At 38.8% G+C, this 18,365-nt stretch overlaps 1 protein-coding gene across 1 annotated transcript; it reads left to right on the forward strand.

Annotated features, from left to right (window-relative positions):
• The first annotated feature begins 46 nt into the window (after window positions 1-46).
• On the forward strand, window positions 47-17,348 carry LOC111234579 (nectin-1-like). The gene is made up of 10 exons (XM_022762733.1): window positions 47-254; window positions 10,110-10,222; window positions 11,149-11,407; window positions 12,071-12,188; window positions 12,464-12,645; window positions 12,750-12,867; window positions 13,922-14,073; window positions 14,294-14,426; window positions 14,542-14,605; window positions 16,345-17,348. The coding sequence occupies exons 1-10, from the start codon at window positions 197-199 to the stop codon at window positions 16,657-16,659; spliced, it is 1,512 nt and encodes a 503-aa protein (XP_022618454.1). The 5' UTR covers window positions 47-196; the 3' UTR covers window positions 16,660-17,348.
• Window positions 17,349-18,365: the final 1,017 nt, after the last annotated feature.

The following is an 18,365-nucleotide window of genomic DNA, read 5'->3' on the forward strand; positions in this document are numbered from 1 at the left end:
TCCAGGCTGACAGTTAGTGAAGCAGGAGTGAGTGCGGGGAGCTCGGTTTGCCGCAGAGGACATGGAGACCTGACGGGACCTTGAACATACGGTCCTGAGGCTGAACCCGCTGCTGTGTTCAATCTGGGGGGGGCAGGAGGCAGAAAACAAGTGCACACTGGGAATTTAACCACAGCGAGACGCTGGCCACGGTGGTATGGGCATGGAAAACACTGGATTTTGGATATTCCTGATAACAACTTGTGTTGTTCCAGGTAGGCTGCTCTGCTCTTCTTAGCACCTGTTAAGTAATAATGAAATGACACCGGTGTTATCAGTCCAGGTTAAAAGACATTGATTTCCCTGTATCCTCTCAGTGAGGAGATACAGTCATAGAGGATGGAAGTAATAATGTGCAAGGGAAAATTTCAGTGTTTTTCATGTTATGAAAATGTTGTAGCCTACATTCAGTGAACAGTAAAGGTTAAACCCACATAAACTCAGTCTGTAAGTGAAGTAAAAGTAGAAATCACAGTACAATAGTGAAAAAGGCCTAATCACCTTTTTATTTACCAACTTCTTCTTGCTCACATCCATGGGTATCCTGTGTTGTTAAGCATGGCAGTTTAAACATGTTCTTTATAGTTTCAGCCTATTGTTTTGATAAATGATTGAATATTAACATCATAGTGTCTTTTATCTATTTTACATTACTGTTATATAACATTTGAGTGTTAATTTAAACACTAATGAGTCAGTTTACTTATATCACCTTCATCATCACCCTCACCATTACCTTCCTCATCATTTTCTTCATCAAAGTATCAATGAAAAAAAACAGGCAAAAAGAAAAAAAAAAGACAGGTCACCACTTTCTGATAAGTTACCCTTTATGAGTGATATATAATATGTATCTGATTGCTGATTAATGACATATAAATAATTGACTAATCTTTTGTAAACCAGTAACATTTGAAAACAAGATTTGGGTCACCAGGGTGTGAAAAGTCCTCTTCCATGATTATCATGTCAGGTATAAATGTTAACGTTTTGACAACCAGGCAACTAAAGAACTCTGGCTTATAACTGATGTTTTAAGCAGCAAAAAATTATTTATTAACTATTACTGAGGGGAATTGTTCCAACTGATAAGTTTTTCATAATTTTTAAAATTAGGTCAATTCTCAATGTACTTCGGGCTATAGGTTCATCGATTTTCTGGCTCTTTTCACTAATGTTTGTTCAGTTTTTCCAGTGTCTGATGTTCAGTGCCCTAGTGCCAGTTTTGCTTCATTCAGTGGGAGCATCAAACTCCTTTCATCCTCATATGTAAATGATTCAACCTCTGAAACTAAATGCCTTTACTCCTGATCAGTGCAGAAGTCAAACCAGACCATTTCAACACTGTTGTTATTTTTCAGTCAGTCCAGACTTCACTGTGTCCAACTAAACTTGCCTGTTGCCAGCAGGTGCACTGCTGTAATCACACGGAGAGATGTGGCCACTCCTGCAGATGGCATCCCCAGATCTTACAGTGTGTGTGTGTGTGTGTGTGTGTGTGTGTGTGTCTGAATGAATAGACTAACTCTTGCCTCACTGTAACAGGTGCAGCTGTGTAATCACACTAAGCTGGGGCCAAACATATAAAGCTGGCATCAGAGTTGGGGATGTGTAATAAAAGGGGGGGCAGTGGTGGTATACATAATACGCAATGACAAAAGCGATTGTGGCAGCATACGCATGTGTTGAGCTGCTGTGACATCTGCTGTGATTGGTTTTTTCATTCAGTCAGTGATAAACCCCCCTATGCAAGTTGAGCAGTAATTTTCTTGTGTGCATACATGTGTGTACGTGTTATTAGCAAGTGTGAGGCCACGCCATGTGTGTAGGATTGTCATGTTGAAGGACAGAGCAGTGGATTAAAGCTGCACAGGGAGCAGGAAGGGTGTAACAACATGATTGCTGCCAAGTCCAACCCTGCTGACTGTTGCTGCAGTGTGTCTGTCTTCTCCTGACTGGTGCAGACTCAGAGCACCTCCGCAGGTCTGTCATCTCCTGTAGGGTGCCACCAAGTTGATGCGAGTGCTGTCACAGATAGGCACTGATATGTTTTTCCCCTTCGCATAAAAGTTTGCAATCCTCCTCTGCAGAAAGACACAGAAAAGGCTGACTAAGGCTGACAGACAGACAGACATCCTCATGAATTTTAGCATAATCCACTGTCCACAGCTGGAACACACAGACGCTACCCCACAGAAATAATCCAGCACAAACACACAGCCCTTCTGTCCTCTGCCTTTTTTGACTTTCTCTTTTGTGCACCTCTCTCTCTCTAGAGAGAGTCGGCCCACTGGAAGCCCCATTTTTTCCCCCCTTCATTGTCTCTCAGTCAATACAGACATGATTTCTCAACATCTCCTCTCCCTCTTCTGTTTATATTCGCCTGTCATGTCCCAAAACACAGATGCAGCAGCAACAGTCATCGTAATCCTGTGAGCTGCCCGCTGAACACTGGCCAAGCGCACACTCCGCGTTCCTGCAGTGCCACAGAGATTACACACCCACACAAACACGCACACATGTACATGCATGTGTGTGTGCACAGATACCAGTCAAAAAACAATGAGAGATTATAATCGATTTAGGGGGTGGGTGGGCGAGAGGAGAAGAAGTGTTTTCTCCATTTCAATCAGGCAAAAATGGACAGGAGTTTACATAATTTGGTAAAGTGGAGGTCGAAAAGTCAGTTTACATTCTCAGTAAAGTTGTTGTTTTTTGCTGTCAGGCTATGCAATCTGTTGAGAGTTGCTATGTAAAATGACAGTCTAGTCACAGGTAACGGTAGTAGTCATATCACAAACACGTTTTTAGTTTGAGCGTATGTGTGTGTGTGTGTGTGTGTGTGTGTGTGTGTGTGTGTGTGTGTGTGTGTGTGTGTTTGTGTGTGCGCGTGTGTGTGTGTGTGTCAGTTGGTCTTCATTCTGCCTAAGGTTTCCCTGTATTGTAAGTCACAAGGCCAAAGACACAAACACAGTGTGTAATCCCAGATCAATCACAGATTTCATGGCCTAAAGATTAAACAGTTAATCTGCCCTCTCCTCTTTCTCTCTCTGTGATTTTCATTTTCTCGTATGTAGCATGAGGTCAGTTTTTCAGTATCTCCCGGCTTCTGGTAGCCAAGTGAGGGAAGCTGAAGTGGTTTGTTCAGTTTAATGTGACCGTCTGCACCACTGCAGACAATGATGTCACCCTCATATTCTTAATCTTAGACAAATGCTTGTAAATACCTGAAATTCTTTGTGCCAGTGTGACAGAACAGATAACAACTTCCTTTAAAAAAAAATCTATCTTAAGGGAAAAACATTTTCAGATCAAAGTGACCCAGTTTGAATTTGATAACAGTACATTTTAAAAAACAACTTAATTCTACCAAAAATATCTACAGATGTATGGCTACTTATGTTTTTTAGTGTTAATGAATGTGTTAGTCTCATCAAGCTAATGTTTTAGATTGGTCTTATCTATTTGGCCATGCTAGCAGCATGGCTCTATTGATGGCAATGTTCATCTCAGTACAGATGCGTACTTTTGAAATGCTTTGAAATTTTGCACAGGCATTCGTGACCCCCTGAGGATGAACCCTACTGTGTTTGGTGTCTTTCCATCAGGCTGACATTTGTGGTTTTGTATGGACTGAGGGCAAACTGGACGCTAAAGTGACTCACTAAGGCCTCATAAAGTACAAAGTGGTATTACGAGACGGGAGAGGACAGGGCTAGCTGGTTAGCGTGCTAACTTGAGTAGATATGTCTGAAACACAAGACATACAGTCGATTTCTTATTACATTACATTCTGTTGATAATTTTAGTTAATTTTTTAAATGTTTTAAACTAAAATACTTAGATGTAGCACCTTTAAGTTACCTTTGATGCTGATTCTAGGATGAAATAGTTTATACTTTACTAGAAATTATATTCATGATTTAGCATTTCTGTTTCTGATTTTGTGGCAGATTTGTGATGTCTGTCTTATATTGTTTGTCTGTAACTCATTGTTATTGCTGCCTATCTTAGCAAGAGAAGTTAATCTCAGTGAGACCTATAGTTAAAAAATTAGATCTTAGCATATACATTTTATTGGTGTATGCAGAAAAGTGTAAATGCTTTACCAACAGCAATCAGAGACTGTGCTGAAATAATGAAGCAATAAGATATTTTTTCCAGTCTTTTCATAATACCCTGCAGCAACACCTGCCACTCTCATACATACAAGAAAAGCTTAAAAATAGGTTGTCACATAATTATTAAGTTTGGTGAAGAAAGATTGCAGGATGTCCATTCAGGATGTAAACAAAAAGCCCAGCATCTTGCTGTGATGCTCTTGCTGTTCTTACATGCTGCACATTCAAGTGTGAAACAATGTTTCCATTGTTTTGTCAAGTTCCCATGGTCGTCTCTTGCCCGTGTGCTGCTCTTTATGGGTAATTGTCAGGAGGACTGTTGACATAATTTCCTATAGTCTAAACAAAAGAAGAATGTGAATGGACCCGGCAGAAAAGAGGAAGGTGGGAGAGATATGTGTGTGTGTGGGTGTGTGTGTGTGTGCGCACATGTGCATGTGTGCGTGCATGTATGCGTGCATGTGTGCGTGTGTCAGAGAGGCTCCCTTTCTGCTCTGCCCTCACCTAAAGCCCCTAATCAGCTCAGCTACAGAGCTCAGCAGGGGGGGACTCTCAGTGGGATGTGTGTGTGCCTTTAAAGGGTAGTGTTTAGACTAAAGTGAGAGGTATTTCATCTCCCTGATATAAGGCAGGGCTGAAATTACAAACTGACTTGTCAATGAGGCCTGTCTGTGTTTACTGAGCGTGTGTCAAATAAACACCTAGTGTATGCGGATGGAGGGTTGCAGAGGGGCCATTAATGCAGCACTGACTTTGTAAAGAAACAGTTTGACACCTTGGGAAATACCCCTATTCGCTCTCTTGCCAAGAGTTAGATGAGAAGATTAATACCACTCTCATATCTGTATGGCTATTATGAAACTACCTCTAACAGCTTGTTAGCTTAGCTTCTCTTCGCATAAAGACTAGAAACATGGGGTACTAGGTAGCCTGGCTCTGTCCAAAGGTAACTAAATCTGCCTACCAGCACCTATAAATTCAATATTTAAAGGTAACTTTTATGAAAATAACTTTTTGTCATATTTGCTGAAACTGTCACATACCAACACTTTGGGCCCAGTGGTTAACCCACAAAAACTGTATTTGACAACTTGACAATCAACTATCTTTCTCCAGAATAGTCAACTGCACTTGTTTCATTAATCTGAAGTGTATAATACTGAAGTGTAAAAACGATTTATGGGGGATATGTGGCAGACTACGTCTTGACCAGGAGCAGTGACTTCCATAAAACCAGTGGACACGCAAGGAAGTCACTGCTCCAAAAAATAGTCCAACGCATAATCCCCTCATAGAAACACTGCTTGTTTTAACACTTTTAGATATATCTTGTTCATTTTTGAGCTTAAGGTATTGGTAGCCATATTTAGTTAATGTTAGACAGAGTCAGACCAGCTTTTTGCCTGTCTCCAGTCTTAACTAAACTAATGGCTGTATCTTCATATTCATCATACAGACATGACATATTTCTCAAAGTGTGATCCTATTCCTTAAAAACATGTCTCATACAATTCATCATACAATTACCCTCTTACAGATATGCAGTGCATACTGAACATGCGTCAAATTTTTGTCAAGAAGTTCAGTGTTTTACATGTAATTTGACATTTTACTGTTTGGATGATTGAGATGAATCTACACAGGCATTTAATAAAGCATTTGAATATGAGATATTTTGGATGTTTTGGAAGGATATTCCAGATTTCTTTGATAAAAGGTGGACCCTGATGAAAACTGAGCCTAAAATTATCACAGAAACATCCACAAAACAGCAAATATTCCGTCAGTTTAACATGAATTACATTAACCATTAAACTATTAAAGGTCTTCTTCATATAGGTAATGGAGGCTTAAAAACACACAAACAATTTGGTAAGGACTGAATCCACAATAATTCAGCACAAATATTTTGTAACCGTCCATATGTACTGCAGCAAAGAGGACATAAACTCTGTGATGCAGATGCATTTTAATATCCTAAATCGTGTAATCTACTCCCACTGCTGGCCTTCTTCCCTCTCAATGAACCACACAAACACACACAATAGGTTATACAAGTGGGCATGTATGGCACAGTGAACTCCTACTATAATACAAAACTATTAAACATATTAATATAACAAAACACATATGGCCCAAGCCGTACTTGTCATTATGTGATGACGTTGGTTGCATTTTTTATGATTGATGTCGGCAGTGCAGATGCTTGCATGCATAGAACAGCTTAAATATGCCAAATGCAGTTTTGCATATCAGATGCTTTTTTAATATGGTTATTGATATGAAAAAAACAAGACCAAACAAAAAAAGGGAATGAACACTCTTCTAATTCTATTTTCTAATTGAGGCTTTGTTTTCAAGTTTTGATCTTAATGCTGAAAGGAAACTAGGTAAGCACTAACATGCCCTGCCTTTTCTCTTTAAGTCTGTGCAATGTGTGTCACATAAATCAAAGCTCAAGTCAGTCTGCCATCAGTCAATTTTGAAATTTTAAGATTTTGATGCTTATTTTATAGCTCAAAGAAACAAATGAAATCATCAACATATTCTTATTTTGTGCAGTTGTTAGGCGGCAGCAAAGCAAACTTAGTGCAGTTTTAAAAGCACAGAGAGACATTCAAGCTCAACAGATTTGTCTATGGTTTTCTATATCTACTGCAGTCAGAACTAAACTTTAAGACCATTTCAGGTAAAACAGTGAAAAATATCAGTGTAATTTATACGCCTCATCTACAGTCCTGTGAGGAAGTTACTGTTTTTGATTTAGGTCTAGAGCTCTCCCGGTTTATGGGACACTGAATTATATGAATCCGTCTGCTTGCTCGGTTTTTAGGGGCATTTGAGAATTTGCAAAGACCTTAATTCTTCACTGTATTTCAGAGCTGATTAGCTCTCTGTTCATGCACAGGCCTATTATGTGGCTGACCTTTATTTGGCTCATTGTTGAAGGATTTTCTTATGTCATTCAGAAATACGATGCCATTTCTAACATTAGATCCCAAGAACCCCTCTGCACTCTCCGGCAGGTCATGGTCTGCAGATCGGAATCTGCACAAACTCTTTCTCTGTGTAACATATATAAGTGCTTGAAACTACAGACATTTACTGTAGGAAGAGGTTTATGAAAACAAATGCAATTTAATACATTTTGCCTAATCATTCTGTTTTTCTGTTTTTTTATAGAATATTTGAAGATATTGTTCTCTTATGAGTAAAAGATAGCCAGATGAAAGAATCAATGCTATGCATCCTCTATGTCTTGGTGAAAAGTAACAGGGCTTAATCAATGATTTAACGTTATGGCAGGATTTTGAATGGCATTGGCATTGGCAAATGGCAAAGCATTGAGTCGTCGTATTTCTTCTCTTGTGTTTAGTGTAATAGGATGATTGTGATTAAATGAGAGATATACCATAGTTGTGTGTTGCCAGCACAGCAATGATAAAATATATACAGGGGTAGCAGGTGTACAGAGAACAGGATAGGACCAAGAATTGACCCCTTGGGGCACAACACACATTGAGCTTTGACTTAGCCTATCAGTAGAGCAACTGTAGGATGTACAGACAGTTTTCATGGATAGTGACATAGCAGTTGATGGTGTTGTCAGGGCTTTTTACAACAAGTCACCAAATGAAATGATGAAATACGTAACGAAACATGTAAGCCATTTATTTTTCCTGTTCGTGCAAATTGAGTTCACCTCTACAGTTTGATTGGTTAGAGTTAGGGAAAGGACATAAATAATTACCTGCTTAAGTTTCAGAAACCATCGTGGTCATGGTTAAGAGAAACCAAAGCTGACTGTCAGTATGAAAGGGAACCGACCAACAGTCTCCTGTGTCACTTAAATGTAAACACACATCGTTTTGGGGCGTGCATCCTGGGAGTGCAGTCTCCAGACTGTTACACTGCACATTACACTGCATGAGGAAAAGTCTACATGTACATATACTACTTCAACTGTTCCTGTGTATTCATAATGTATCACCAGAGAACATGTTGCAGTATTAATCATATATCCTCTCCGTTTTGTTCAGCCTTTCCAAACGGCACAGCAAGAGGCTATTGTTCAGTTACTGTGTGTTGTATATTTTTCTGCAGGAAATAACACGTTTAAACATTTCTGCAGGAAGCTCCTACACGGCTCTGATAGAAATATTAGGATGCCAACCTACTGTTTATAGGTAAAAGCATTATGTCATGGTTAACAACCTTGAGGGGTGAACAGATGTGATGTCTGCCCTGTCAGCCTGAGGTGTTTTTTTGACTGACTGTCTCTGTGATAGAGACCATACTAGGACACTCATGGACTGATCAATATTCCTCCATTAATAACATGGAAATATTGGACGTCATGATGAATATGGCACCTCATATTTCAAACATGGAAATCACCCCTGGGTATGAGTTACATCCATACAGTCTAATACAGCTACATAACATCTAATAAAATTTCCAGTTGCCTGGCTTATGGCATTAAATGTTTGAGAAAGTTAAAAATGACCAGCTGAAGTAAAGTTTGCTGAGGTAACTGAGGCCTAACAAATCTAATTTTGTGACAAACCCAGAGGTATCCTTTACAGTAGTATCAGGGATGGCTGTTCCCATAATGACATTTATTGGGAAATGTTTTCGAAAGAAAGTCACAGCTTGTTTGCTGCAACCGTGTCTTTTATTTTCTGTTGTGAGACTCTGATAAGATGCCTAATAACTACCTTTGCTGTTTATATTTATATCCAAAAATAATCTTCCAAAACTAATGGGACCACCAGACTGCTCTTTAGGGTAATTTTTATTGCTTTATCTAAGGAGGAAGCCAAATACAGAATGTCTTGGGAGGACAAAACAGCTAACACAATGATATTTGTGTATGTGTAACATTGATTTTATGCTGCAAAGCTTTTATTTTGGCATAATGACTCAGCATTTACCAGAAGGTTTGATGAAAAATATAATTAAAATGTGATATTTTTCCCCAAATGAATGATAAAATACAAAGTAAACAAATCTCAATACATTTCAAATACATATGGTGAGAATACTTCATATCTTAAAGAACGTTCAGGTAAAGTTACAAGATGTATTTCTCTCCCATCGGCATCTATCTTTTATTTGGCTGCTGCCATACTAAAAGGGAGAAGGGACTTTAAATGGATTAACTATAAAAAATAAAATAATTTCTTCATAAAAAAAGTTTGTAAAGATAAAAAATATGAATGTAAGACTGGATATTTTAATCAAGGATGGCTGATTGTTAGTGACTGAGATGACACAATTAGGGATATTGAGAATGAAAGGTTCCTCTCTCTCTCTCTCTCTCTCTCTCTCTCTCTCTCTCTCTGTGTGTGTGTGTGAGAGTGTGTGTGTCTGTACTGTATAATAATAACACGTGTGTGTGAGAATGGGAGCAGCCATTGTCCTCAGCTGTTTTTTTCTGTCCTCTATCCTGCACCATGAATTAATAATCATTTTATTCTTTATGAACCTTCCAGATTGAATATGATGTTACTGGAAGTTTATCTGACAAACACAAATAAACACACGTGACTCAGGTACACTCAGGAAGTGGGCGTGGCTCTGCTGTGGATTTGTTAAAGGGGATCAGTAAGTCAGTGGGAACAGTAACCAAACAAATCGTGCTTATTTATACCCTCACTCTAATCCACCACCTTTGACCTCAGCTCACCTCTCACCCTGCTAAAGTGTATCACCTTTGACAGCTCAGCTCCCTTTAGAAGCTCAACATGCTGTGCTGACTGTGAACAGCTTAGAGCATGCCAGTCTGATGCTGCCAACATGTGTGTGTGTTTGTATATTCGTGTGTGTGTGTGTGTGTGTGTGTGTGTGTGTGTGTGTGTGTGTGTGTGTGTGTGTGTGTGTGTGCATGTGTGTGTGTGTTCCCTGTGCAGGTGAAAGTGTTTTCATGTCTTTATGTTTCTCTTTCAGGAATAAATGGCCAGACTGTGGAAATGGATGACGGGAAGTCGGGGTATGTTGGCTCAAAGGTGGATCTCCGCTGTCGGTTCATTAACAGCTCCCCGCCCGTCAAAATCTCCCAGGTATCCAGTCGCCCACCTGAACGTGGATTACACCCAATTGTAAATACATAAAAAAAAAACATAAAACTCACAAAAACAAATAACACCATTCACACGCAGAACACGCCTTCCAAATTCTAGATAAATCAGCATAAACTCTGTCTGTGTGTTTATCTGCAATTCCATAATCAATCATTTTCAGCTTTCTGCAAAACTTGATTTCTTCAGCATCCTGCGATGAACTCAGTTTACTTAATTGTGTCAAGAAATTAAGAGAAACCCAGTGAACACTGCTAGATTTTCGCAGGAGAAACCTAATTTCTTGTAAATCTTGAAAGTGAAAGTGCTTAGCAAAGACTTCAGACAGGGAAAGAGTCTGCACTGAAAGTGACAGCGGCAAGAAACAATGTTCAAATTCAACACATGCAAATCTTATACAGAACGGCCTGTACTGTGATTTTTGCATTTGAAATCTGTTTCAAGGATTGGTATTTTTTTCCTTTTTTTGCAAATTAACTACAAATCACATTATTTACAATACGTTTCCAAAGCAATAGTTCTTAGCCTAATTTCCCATTTTGCAGGCCATCTTCTTTGTAAGCTGGTAAAGTTTGGGTTGTCTATGGGGTAGGGAGTCAATCTAAAAACTTAGTTTTTGTTGAAGCTTGCTTCAGTTGGCTTTGGTGTAAAATGTTTCCCTGTAGTTAATGAGACAAACCACAAGTATCATTTGGTATAAATGTGTAACTGCATGCATCAGAATTTTGACTTCGTATGCCCTGATAGGTTTCACAGTCATTATTCGTCTTGTTTATTTATTATTCAATTTATTATTGAAGTATACATATACATATACAATACATTGATTCACATACACTGTAGCAGTACTACACACTTCCTTACCCCTTCATTAACTCCTTCCATTTCGTCTGTCTGTCCTTCTCAAGGTAACATGGCAGAAACTGGTGAACGGCACCAAGCAGAACGTGGCGATCGCCAACCCCTCCCTGGGTGTGTCCGTGGCGCCGCCCTACAGGGACCGCGTCACCTTCAAGAACGCAGCAGTGAGGCGACGAACTCCGACCCTTGAAGACACCACCATCACCTTCTCCTCGCTCCGCCTCTCTGACGAGTCCACCTACATCTGTGAATACACCACGTTCCCCGCAGGAAACCGGGAGAACACAGTGAACCTCACTGTCTACGGTAAGAAAGACGTATGATGAGCTGAGTTTCAAATACAATACAGATGGATTGTCACTATGTCTCTAGCTTCATATTTACCGTACAGACATCTAACTTTTGGTGTAAAGCAAGTAATCTCTATTCCTTTAAGGTGTCAAATGCCACACTAAGTAGTCCTCATTGATTCAGCTTCGTGCTATTTTAAAAAGTTTGACCAGTTTTGGATTTAGTGTTTCCATGTTCAATATTGAACATTCACACACTTGAAAATACTGTATACTGGTTTCCAAATGCAGAGATATTGTGAGTTTTTTCACATTCATTTCTGTACTTGTATGTTACATAGAAAAGTAGCCAATGTAAAAATTTAATTTTGGAAATTTTAACTGTTGCTATTTTGTCTTTTGATTTTAGACTTAAAATCTTAATTGGATGGGATGAAGATTACCTGTAGATAAAAAATAATAGTCATATTTTGTAAAATCTTGACTTACCATTGTGTTTACTCGCCTTTTTAGAAAATGGCTTTGTTGTGTGCAGATGCATTTTGTAAAACATGATTTACTGATGAGGCAATCGCTGTTCATATTAACCTTGGATAAGCTGTAAAACTATATTATCATGGTGTAAAAAGATTCTCATGCCAGATCAACTCGAAGCCTTTGGTTATTTTTATTCCCGCAGTTCGCCCAACAACTCAGATGAGTCTGTCCTCACCGACACTAGTGGCTCGTTCATCCAATCTGAAAACACCGGTGGCCACTTGCATCTCTGCCAATGGAAAACCACCTGGCACCATCAGGTGTGTAACAGATGTTTTGTCTCTTGAATTCACCCTCCCTTACTTTTACTGCAGCATTTGGTATGGTTTGCATTGTTGCATTGTAAAACTAGTCTGTCTCTCACATCTGCATGCTTTTCTCAATATGAATTTATATCTTCTGCTTCTTCTTGTGTGCGCGCTTCCATTACACAACCGTAAATGAAACCCTTGCCTTCTGTTTAGTGTATACACATATACAAAATGTATCTATGTACGTGTGCGTCGCGACACTGATTCCTCGTTGGTGTGAGCAGGTGGGAGACAAAGGTGCCGGGAGAAGTGACCACTCGAGAGTACAGAAACTCAGACGGGACTTTCACTGTTCAGAGTGACTACGTTTTGGTGCCCAGCAAAGAAACGCATAGGGAAACGCTCACCTGTGTCACCAGCTACAACGAGGAGGTCTTCACTGACAGTGTCACCCTCGATATTCAGTGTAAGTCTCTCTCATACGCTACATAACTCGACAGTTCAAAATAAAGAAGTGAATTTTACAGGCTTATATTTTGTTACTGGTACGTGTCTGTGTGTGTGTACCAGATGAGCCAGATGTTTCAGTGGACGGGTTTGATGGAAACTGGTATGTGAACAGAGAGAACGTCCAGCTGAGCTGCCAAGCTGATGCCAACCCAGCCGTCTCTCTGTATCAGTGGAGACTGTGAGTACAACTCTGCCTGTTTGTCTTTCACTCAGATTTACTATTTCTTTCTTTAAGAGGGCACACACACACACACACACACACACACACACACACACACACACACACACGTCACATGACTTTTCCCCCAGTACACCATATTAAATTCACAAAACGTTTTCAGCTATCTTGCCTTCATCAGAGTGATAAGACAGAGGCTGTTTGTAGTTTCCTCATAAACAATACACTGAGCCGTCATGTGACTGGTATGAAAAATGTAATGGCCTTTAGTTGATAGTTGTGTTGTGTTGTTGTTTAGTTGTGAAGAAAACTATTGACCGTAAATACCCAAAATACAGAGTACAACAATAAAATCAACATTTCACAATATTCTGCAACAAATACACTTTTTCATTTTACCATAATACAAGTGAACAAATTTTATCTTCAAATCACCTTCATCACTTAACATGTATGAGTAACCCTTATCTGCATTTGAACTTAACACATCAATCCAGGAAGTACACGTCTCAGTGTCTTGTATACAAGTAAAACAGAAACAGCCTCAGACACCAGACTGATGAAGGAGAGGTAGAAAAAAACGTTGAATACAGCTTGGCAACCGGGAGAAGAGTTGTGTTAATGTAAGAGAGAAACCATCCCTGCCAGTAAATCAAGGAGGTGATGCCATGTGTCTTTAAATTGAGAAACTGAGATTTACTGAAAATGGGTCAGTTATAAAATAAAACAAAATCTGGTTTCTCTTCCTTAATTTGTGGAGAGTCTGTCCTTCCCTTCTTAATTCTTACGCTAACACAGTTGTCTTTTTCTTTTTCTAAGTGCCAGCGAACATAAACCACGAAACAACACACCTTTCTTCTTCCTGTTTTATAATGCGTGTATTGTCTTAGTTTGTATTTGATTTTTGCATCTATCATTGAATTATATCATCGTATATGAAGGGCATATTGTTGTTATTGTTATTCGCATGGACAAAATGTCGACTGAAGAGAGTTTTAGTTTCATAACTTGTGTGCACTTTTTATTTAAATTATATTTTCTGCACGTTCTGTAGAATTAATGGCTCCATACCAAGCAATGCTGAGATCCGAGACAATGTCCTTACCTTTAAAGGACCAGTCACATACGACCTGCAAGGTACCTATGTGTGTGATGCAACCAACAGCATTGGGACACGGTCAGGCTCTGTGGAGGTCAGCATTATAGGTATGTTTACCTGAGGTCCGGGGTCATTTGATAATAATGATAAAGGGAAATTAAAAAGTATTCCTGATAATATTACCACTTCTAATCCTGCAGCTGCTGTGTACTGAACTTTTCTTCACATTTTTTTTCCTGCATGACTCTTACTGTACCTCCAAAGTTACTGTAAACCGTGCATGTGTTTGTTTGAATTTTTATTGATGTACGATTGTTTTCTCTGTAGAAAAGCCACTACCGCAGATTGCAACAGGTGATGTCATCAGTGTAATCGCCTTATTACTGGCTGCTGGAGTGCTCATGGGCATTACTATCACAGTCCTGGTGCTCAAAATAAGAAGTAGAAAAGACAACTCCTCGTACGTAAACGGTCCATTCTCCCTCCTGCCCTCTGTTTCACATGCGTGTTTGTTCCAAGACAGTTTGTCACCATCCTCATCATCCATCTTCTATTCTCTTTTCCTCCTTGATCAGAAATGATTCCCCGTCCAGAAAACTGTCCCAGCCAATAAGGAAAAGACCAGGAGATGAGATCCAGGTAAACTGCGTGTGTTGTTTGTAATTTACACATCACATGTTCAAAGGGTTGCCAATGTGCTTGAGTAAATTTTCCTCTGATTTTTATAAAATTGTGGCAGGTATTTCTTCACACTACTTGCTGTTCTATAAAGTAAACAATAATTGTAGAATAATAACATCATTTACAATAGAATGAATGCTGTAATGTTACTGCTGACTGTGCCGACAATAGTAAAGCTGATGTAAAATAATATATAAAGCTGCTATTACAGAAACCAACAATGGACTGTCCGTACAGAAAATAGTAGTCATCTCTATTGTCAGTAATGCATCAGTGCTACTTGGATGCTTGAGAAATACAATTTGCAGCACTAAGGATCTCAGTTCATTGAGTGCACGTTAAATAATCCCCAACTGCAATAATAAATAAATAGATGAATATTTGATTCCACATTCACTGACACAGACCAGTCAGACCTGTCAAACACCAACCACCGAGGACACAGCGAGGACGTCAGCCTCGTTCCCTCTCTTACCTGAGCAATTCTCTTTGTTCCTCACAGAAAACTCATCTCAGCAGCTTTGTGAATAACTCTAAAAAGAAACTCTTAGTAAGGAACTTTTAGTGGCTTTTATAACCTTTATGTGATTTTAAATTTCTGTCATCTATCTTAACATTTTGTGTCCTTCCACCATGTTGTTGTTTTTGTTCTGAAAACAAGTCTAACCAGTCTAAATAAATGAAAACACCTATGTGGGTGCACCATGGGTATGTAGGGTCAGTAATACCACTTAGAGACATGAACATGGTTATATTTGCTTATATTAGCATAACTTCACTAGCATAACCTTCATCGTAACAGGTTATGTGCATGACTGCAGGTAACCTTATTAGACCAATTGCTTCAGACCATTATTGATTTGTGTAGATATAAAACACTCTCTGTGTACTGTTATAATGTTCTTAAAGCAGAATCTGTACTATGTTATGTACCGTTTGTAAGGCTTTGTCTTAACAACTTTTATAACTGTTGAAATTTTAGACCAAAATTCCCTTCATTTCAGTGGAATCTCTGTGATCAGAGGATTTGCTTGTGGAGAGCTTTGCATGAATGTTAATTTGTGGTGTTTACCAGTTCCAAACCACCTTGACAGGGCTGACCTTTCAGGGATCGAAGAGAGGCAGAAAGTCCAAAATGGAGGAAGAGATATTAAATTAGCTGCGTGTTGCACAGCTTTTTCTTAATGGCCCCGTTCCTCTTTGTCCTTCCTTCCTTATTGTCTCCCTTTTTAAATTATAATAAATAATAATACATTTTATTTATAGGCTCCTTTCAAGGCTCTCAAGGACACCTTACAACGCACAGTAAAAAAATAAAAAGCTAGTACAAGGCATAAAATACAGAATAAATTAGAATAAATGTAATTCCATAAAAAATGAATACGATTAAGTGCTTGTGCTGGAGTTAAAGAGAGTAAGAAAGTTTGAAGAGGTGTGTTTTGAGGTGGGATTTGAAAACAGGAAGAGAATCAATATTACAGATGTCTTGTGGAAAAGAGTTCCAGAGTCGAGGGGCAACATGGCTGAAGGTCCTAAACCCCATGTTAGTAAGACGGGCAGGAGGTACAGAGAGATTAATGGAGGAGGAAGCACTGCTACGAGGTCAGAAACTCCAAAGTAAATACTATATGTACTGTTTGCATGTACAGCATGTATGTGTATTGTTTCTAAATGTGATGTCTCTCCTTTCTCCACAGCATTCAGGACGGTTTTATGAAGAGCTTCCAAACACAGCGGACTATGTGAGCTACAGACTGGCCTGTAACAAGGAGGACTACCCAGAGCCCTACTCCCCTCCCATCAACCCTCCTCTCTCGTTCCTGCCCCAGCACCCCTACCACTCCTCACAACCAACCACTGCAACCAGCAGCAGCAGCACCACCACGTCAAAAAACACCTTCTCTCCCCCTTCACACACCACGGCCATCTTTAAGTACCCCTCAGTACCGGGCCTGTCTTCTCCTCCTCCAGGAGTGGCGGCATACACTTTTCCCAAAGAGCAGTATGTCTGAACCGACATCTTGTTACAAACTCAGACCTCTCCAGTGAGCTCAGATTAAACAACCCGATTCAAACCCGAACCTTTCCCAAGAGGAGGTTGGAAAAATATGTTGAACTCTGGACCATCAGAAGGTGTCTCTGCACTGTCTGCACCATTGTGGATGGCTCGGGAGGTCAAAGGACAATGCAGCTTTTGTTGTTGCACCTGGAATTCAGTCCAATTTTCTCTCTTTGGTCTTATCTTTTACTGTGGTATTTATTCTTTGAAAAGGGAAGACTGCTGAACCATGTTTCAAATGTCTGCGAGCAAGTTCAAGTTTTAGGTTACAGGCAGGTCGAGTTAAAGATGATTTGACTTTAATTGGAATAAGTATATATTGCATGGATGTATTACATTTGATGGGAAAATACTTCAAACAGAATGGATGAAATTATCTACTGATGTTCCATGTGGTTGACCCCTTACTTTAACCTCCATGGTATCATTTTGTAATAAAAAAACAAAGAAAACAAAAAAAATACTATACTTTCCTACTCTCGATTTATCCTGTGTTGTACACACTGACCATCCCTTTACTGAGGAGCAGCAGGCCTCACCTTTCGGTTTTACCCTCTGTCCTGATGTAATACTTTCACTGTGTTTGTATTTTGTATCATTCATGTTTTTCTGCTTTCTGAAAAAAAAACATTTTTATTTACTGAAGACATTTTGTCGATTTATGATATTGATGTTTTTATTTGTGGTATCTGTGGATTTTAGTATTCATTGACACTGGTTGTTGGATGAACCTTGAATTTTTAGCGTTTAAATAAAAATGATCATTTAAACTTGTATCAGTGGTGTATACTAGACTGAAAACTACAAGCTCTTCTTCTCTTTCTTTACTCTGAAAAGCAATATTCTAATATTTTATTCATGGCCAGTATTAAGATGTTCACCCTGAAATATGTATTAACAATTAAAAGTCTACTGTACGATGTTTCATCAAAAATATTTTAGACTAATTATGATGGTTATTTTGTCAAAGACATCTCTGTTGAGTGTGATTTAAGCCACATTAGCATTATTGATTGATGTCGGAAAAATAACACACGGTTCACTTAATCTGCACATTTTTCCTAATACTGCTCCGAAGCAGCATTCAGTTAAGTGTATTATACAGTTCACCACAGTCTACTGTGCCGCACCAGTCCAGTGTTTGTAATGTGCTTATAAGCTGATTTGAGGACCCACAATAATCAAGAAGCATGAACAAGTTCAGCATGAATAGTCATATCCAAACACTATGAAGTTAATGGCAGAATTTCCACATGTACTAATTTATTCTTCTTAATGAGACTGGTAAGATTAATATTGAATATCTGACATATATACTGTATAATATATATATAATTTTTAAAGTAAGTATTTGATATATATATATATATATATAGATAGATATATACTGTTGACCCCTTATATACTGTATATATATATATATATATATATATACTTACTTTGAGTATATTTGATACTTAAAAATTGTGAGACAAAAAACATCCAAATATGCTATGCCTCTTTTATGTACAGTAGACCTATGTGTTTCTAGACAACTTTATTTAACATCTTCATCAATGGTATCGCTCCTCTCTGCTCCTTAATGTATGTTTTTTTTACAATGTACTATGATGCAAGTCATTTGTACCAACAAATTATCTGAGCTGAACTGTGCCATGT

This window comes from Seriola dumerili, unplaced genomic scaffold (assembly GCF_002260705.1).
Source record: "Seriola dumerili isolate Sdu_G_001 unplaced genomic scaffold, Sdu_1.0 BDQW01000449.1, whole genome shotgun sequence".
Taxonomy (NCBI): Eukaryota; Metazoa; Chordata; class Actinopteri; order Carangiformes; family Carangidae; genus Seriola; species Seriola dumerili.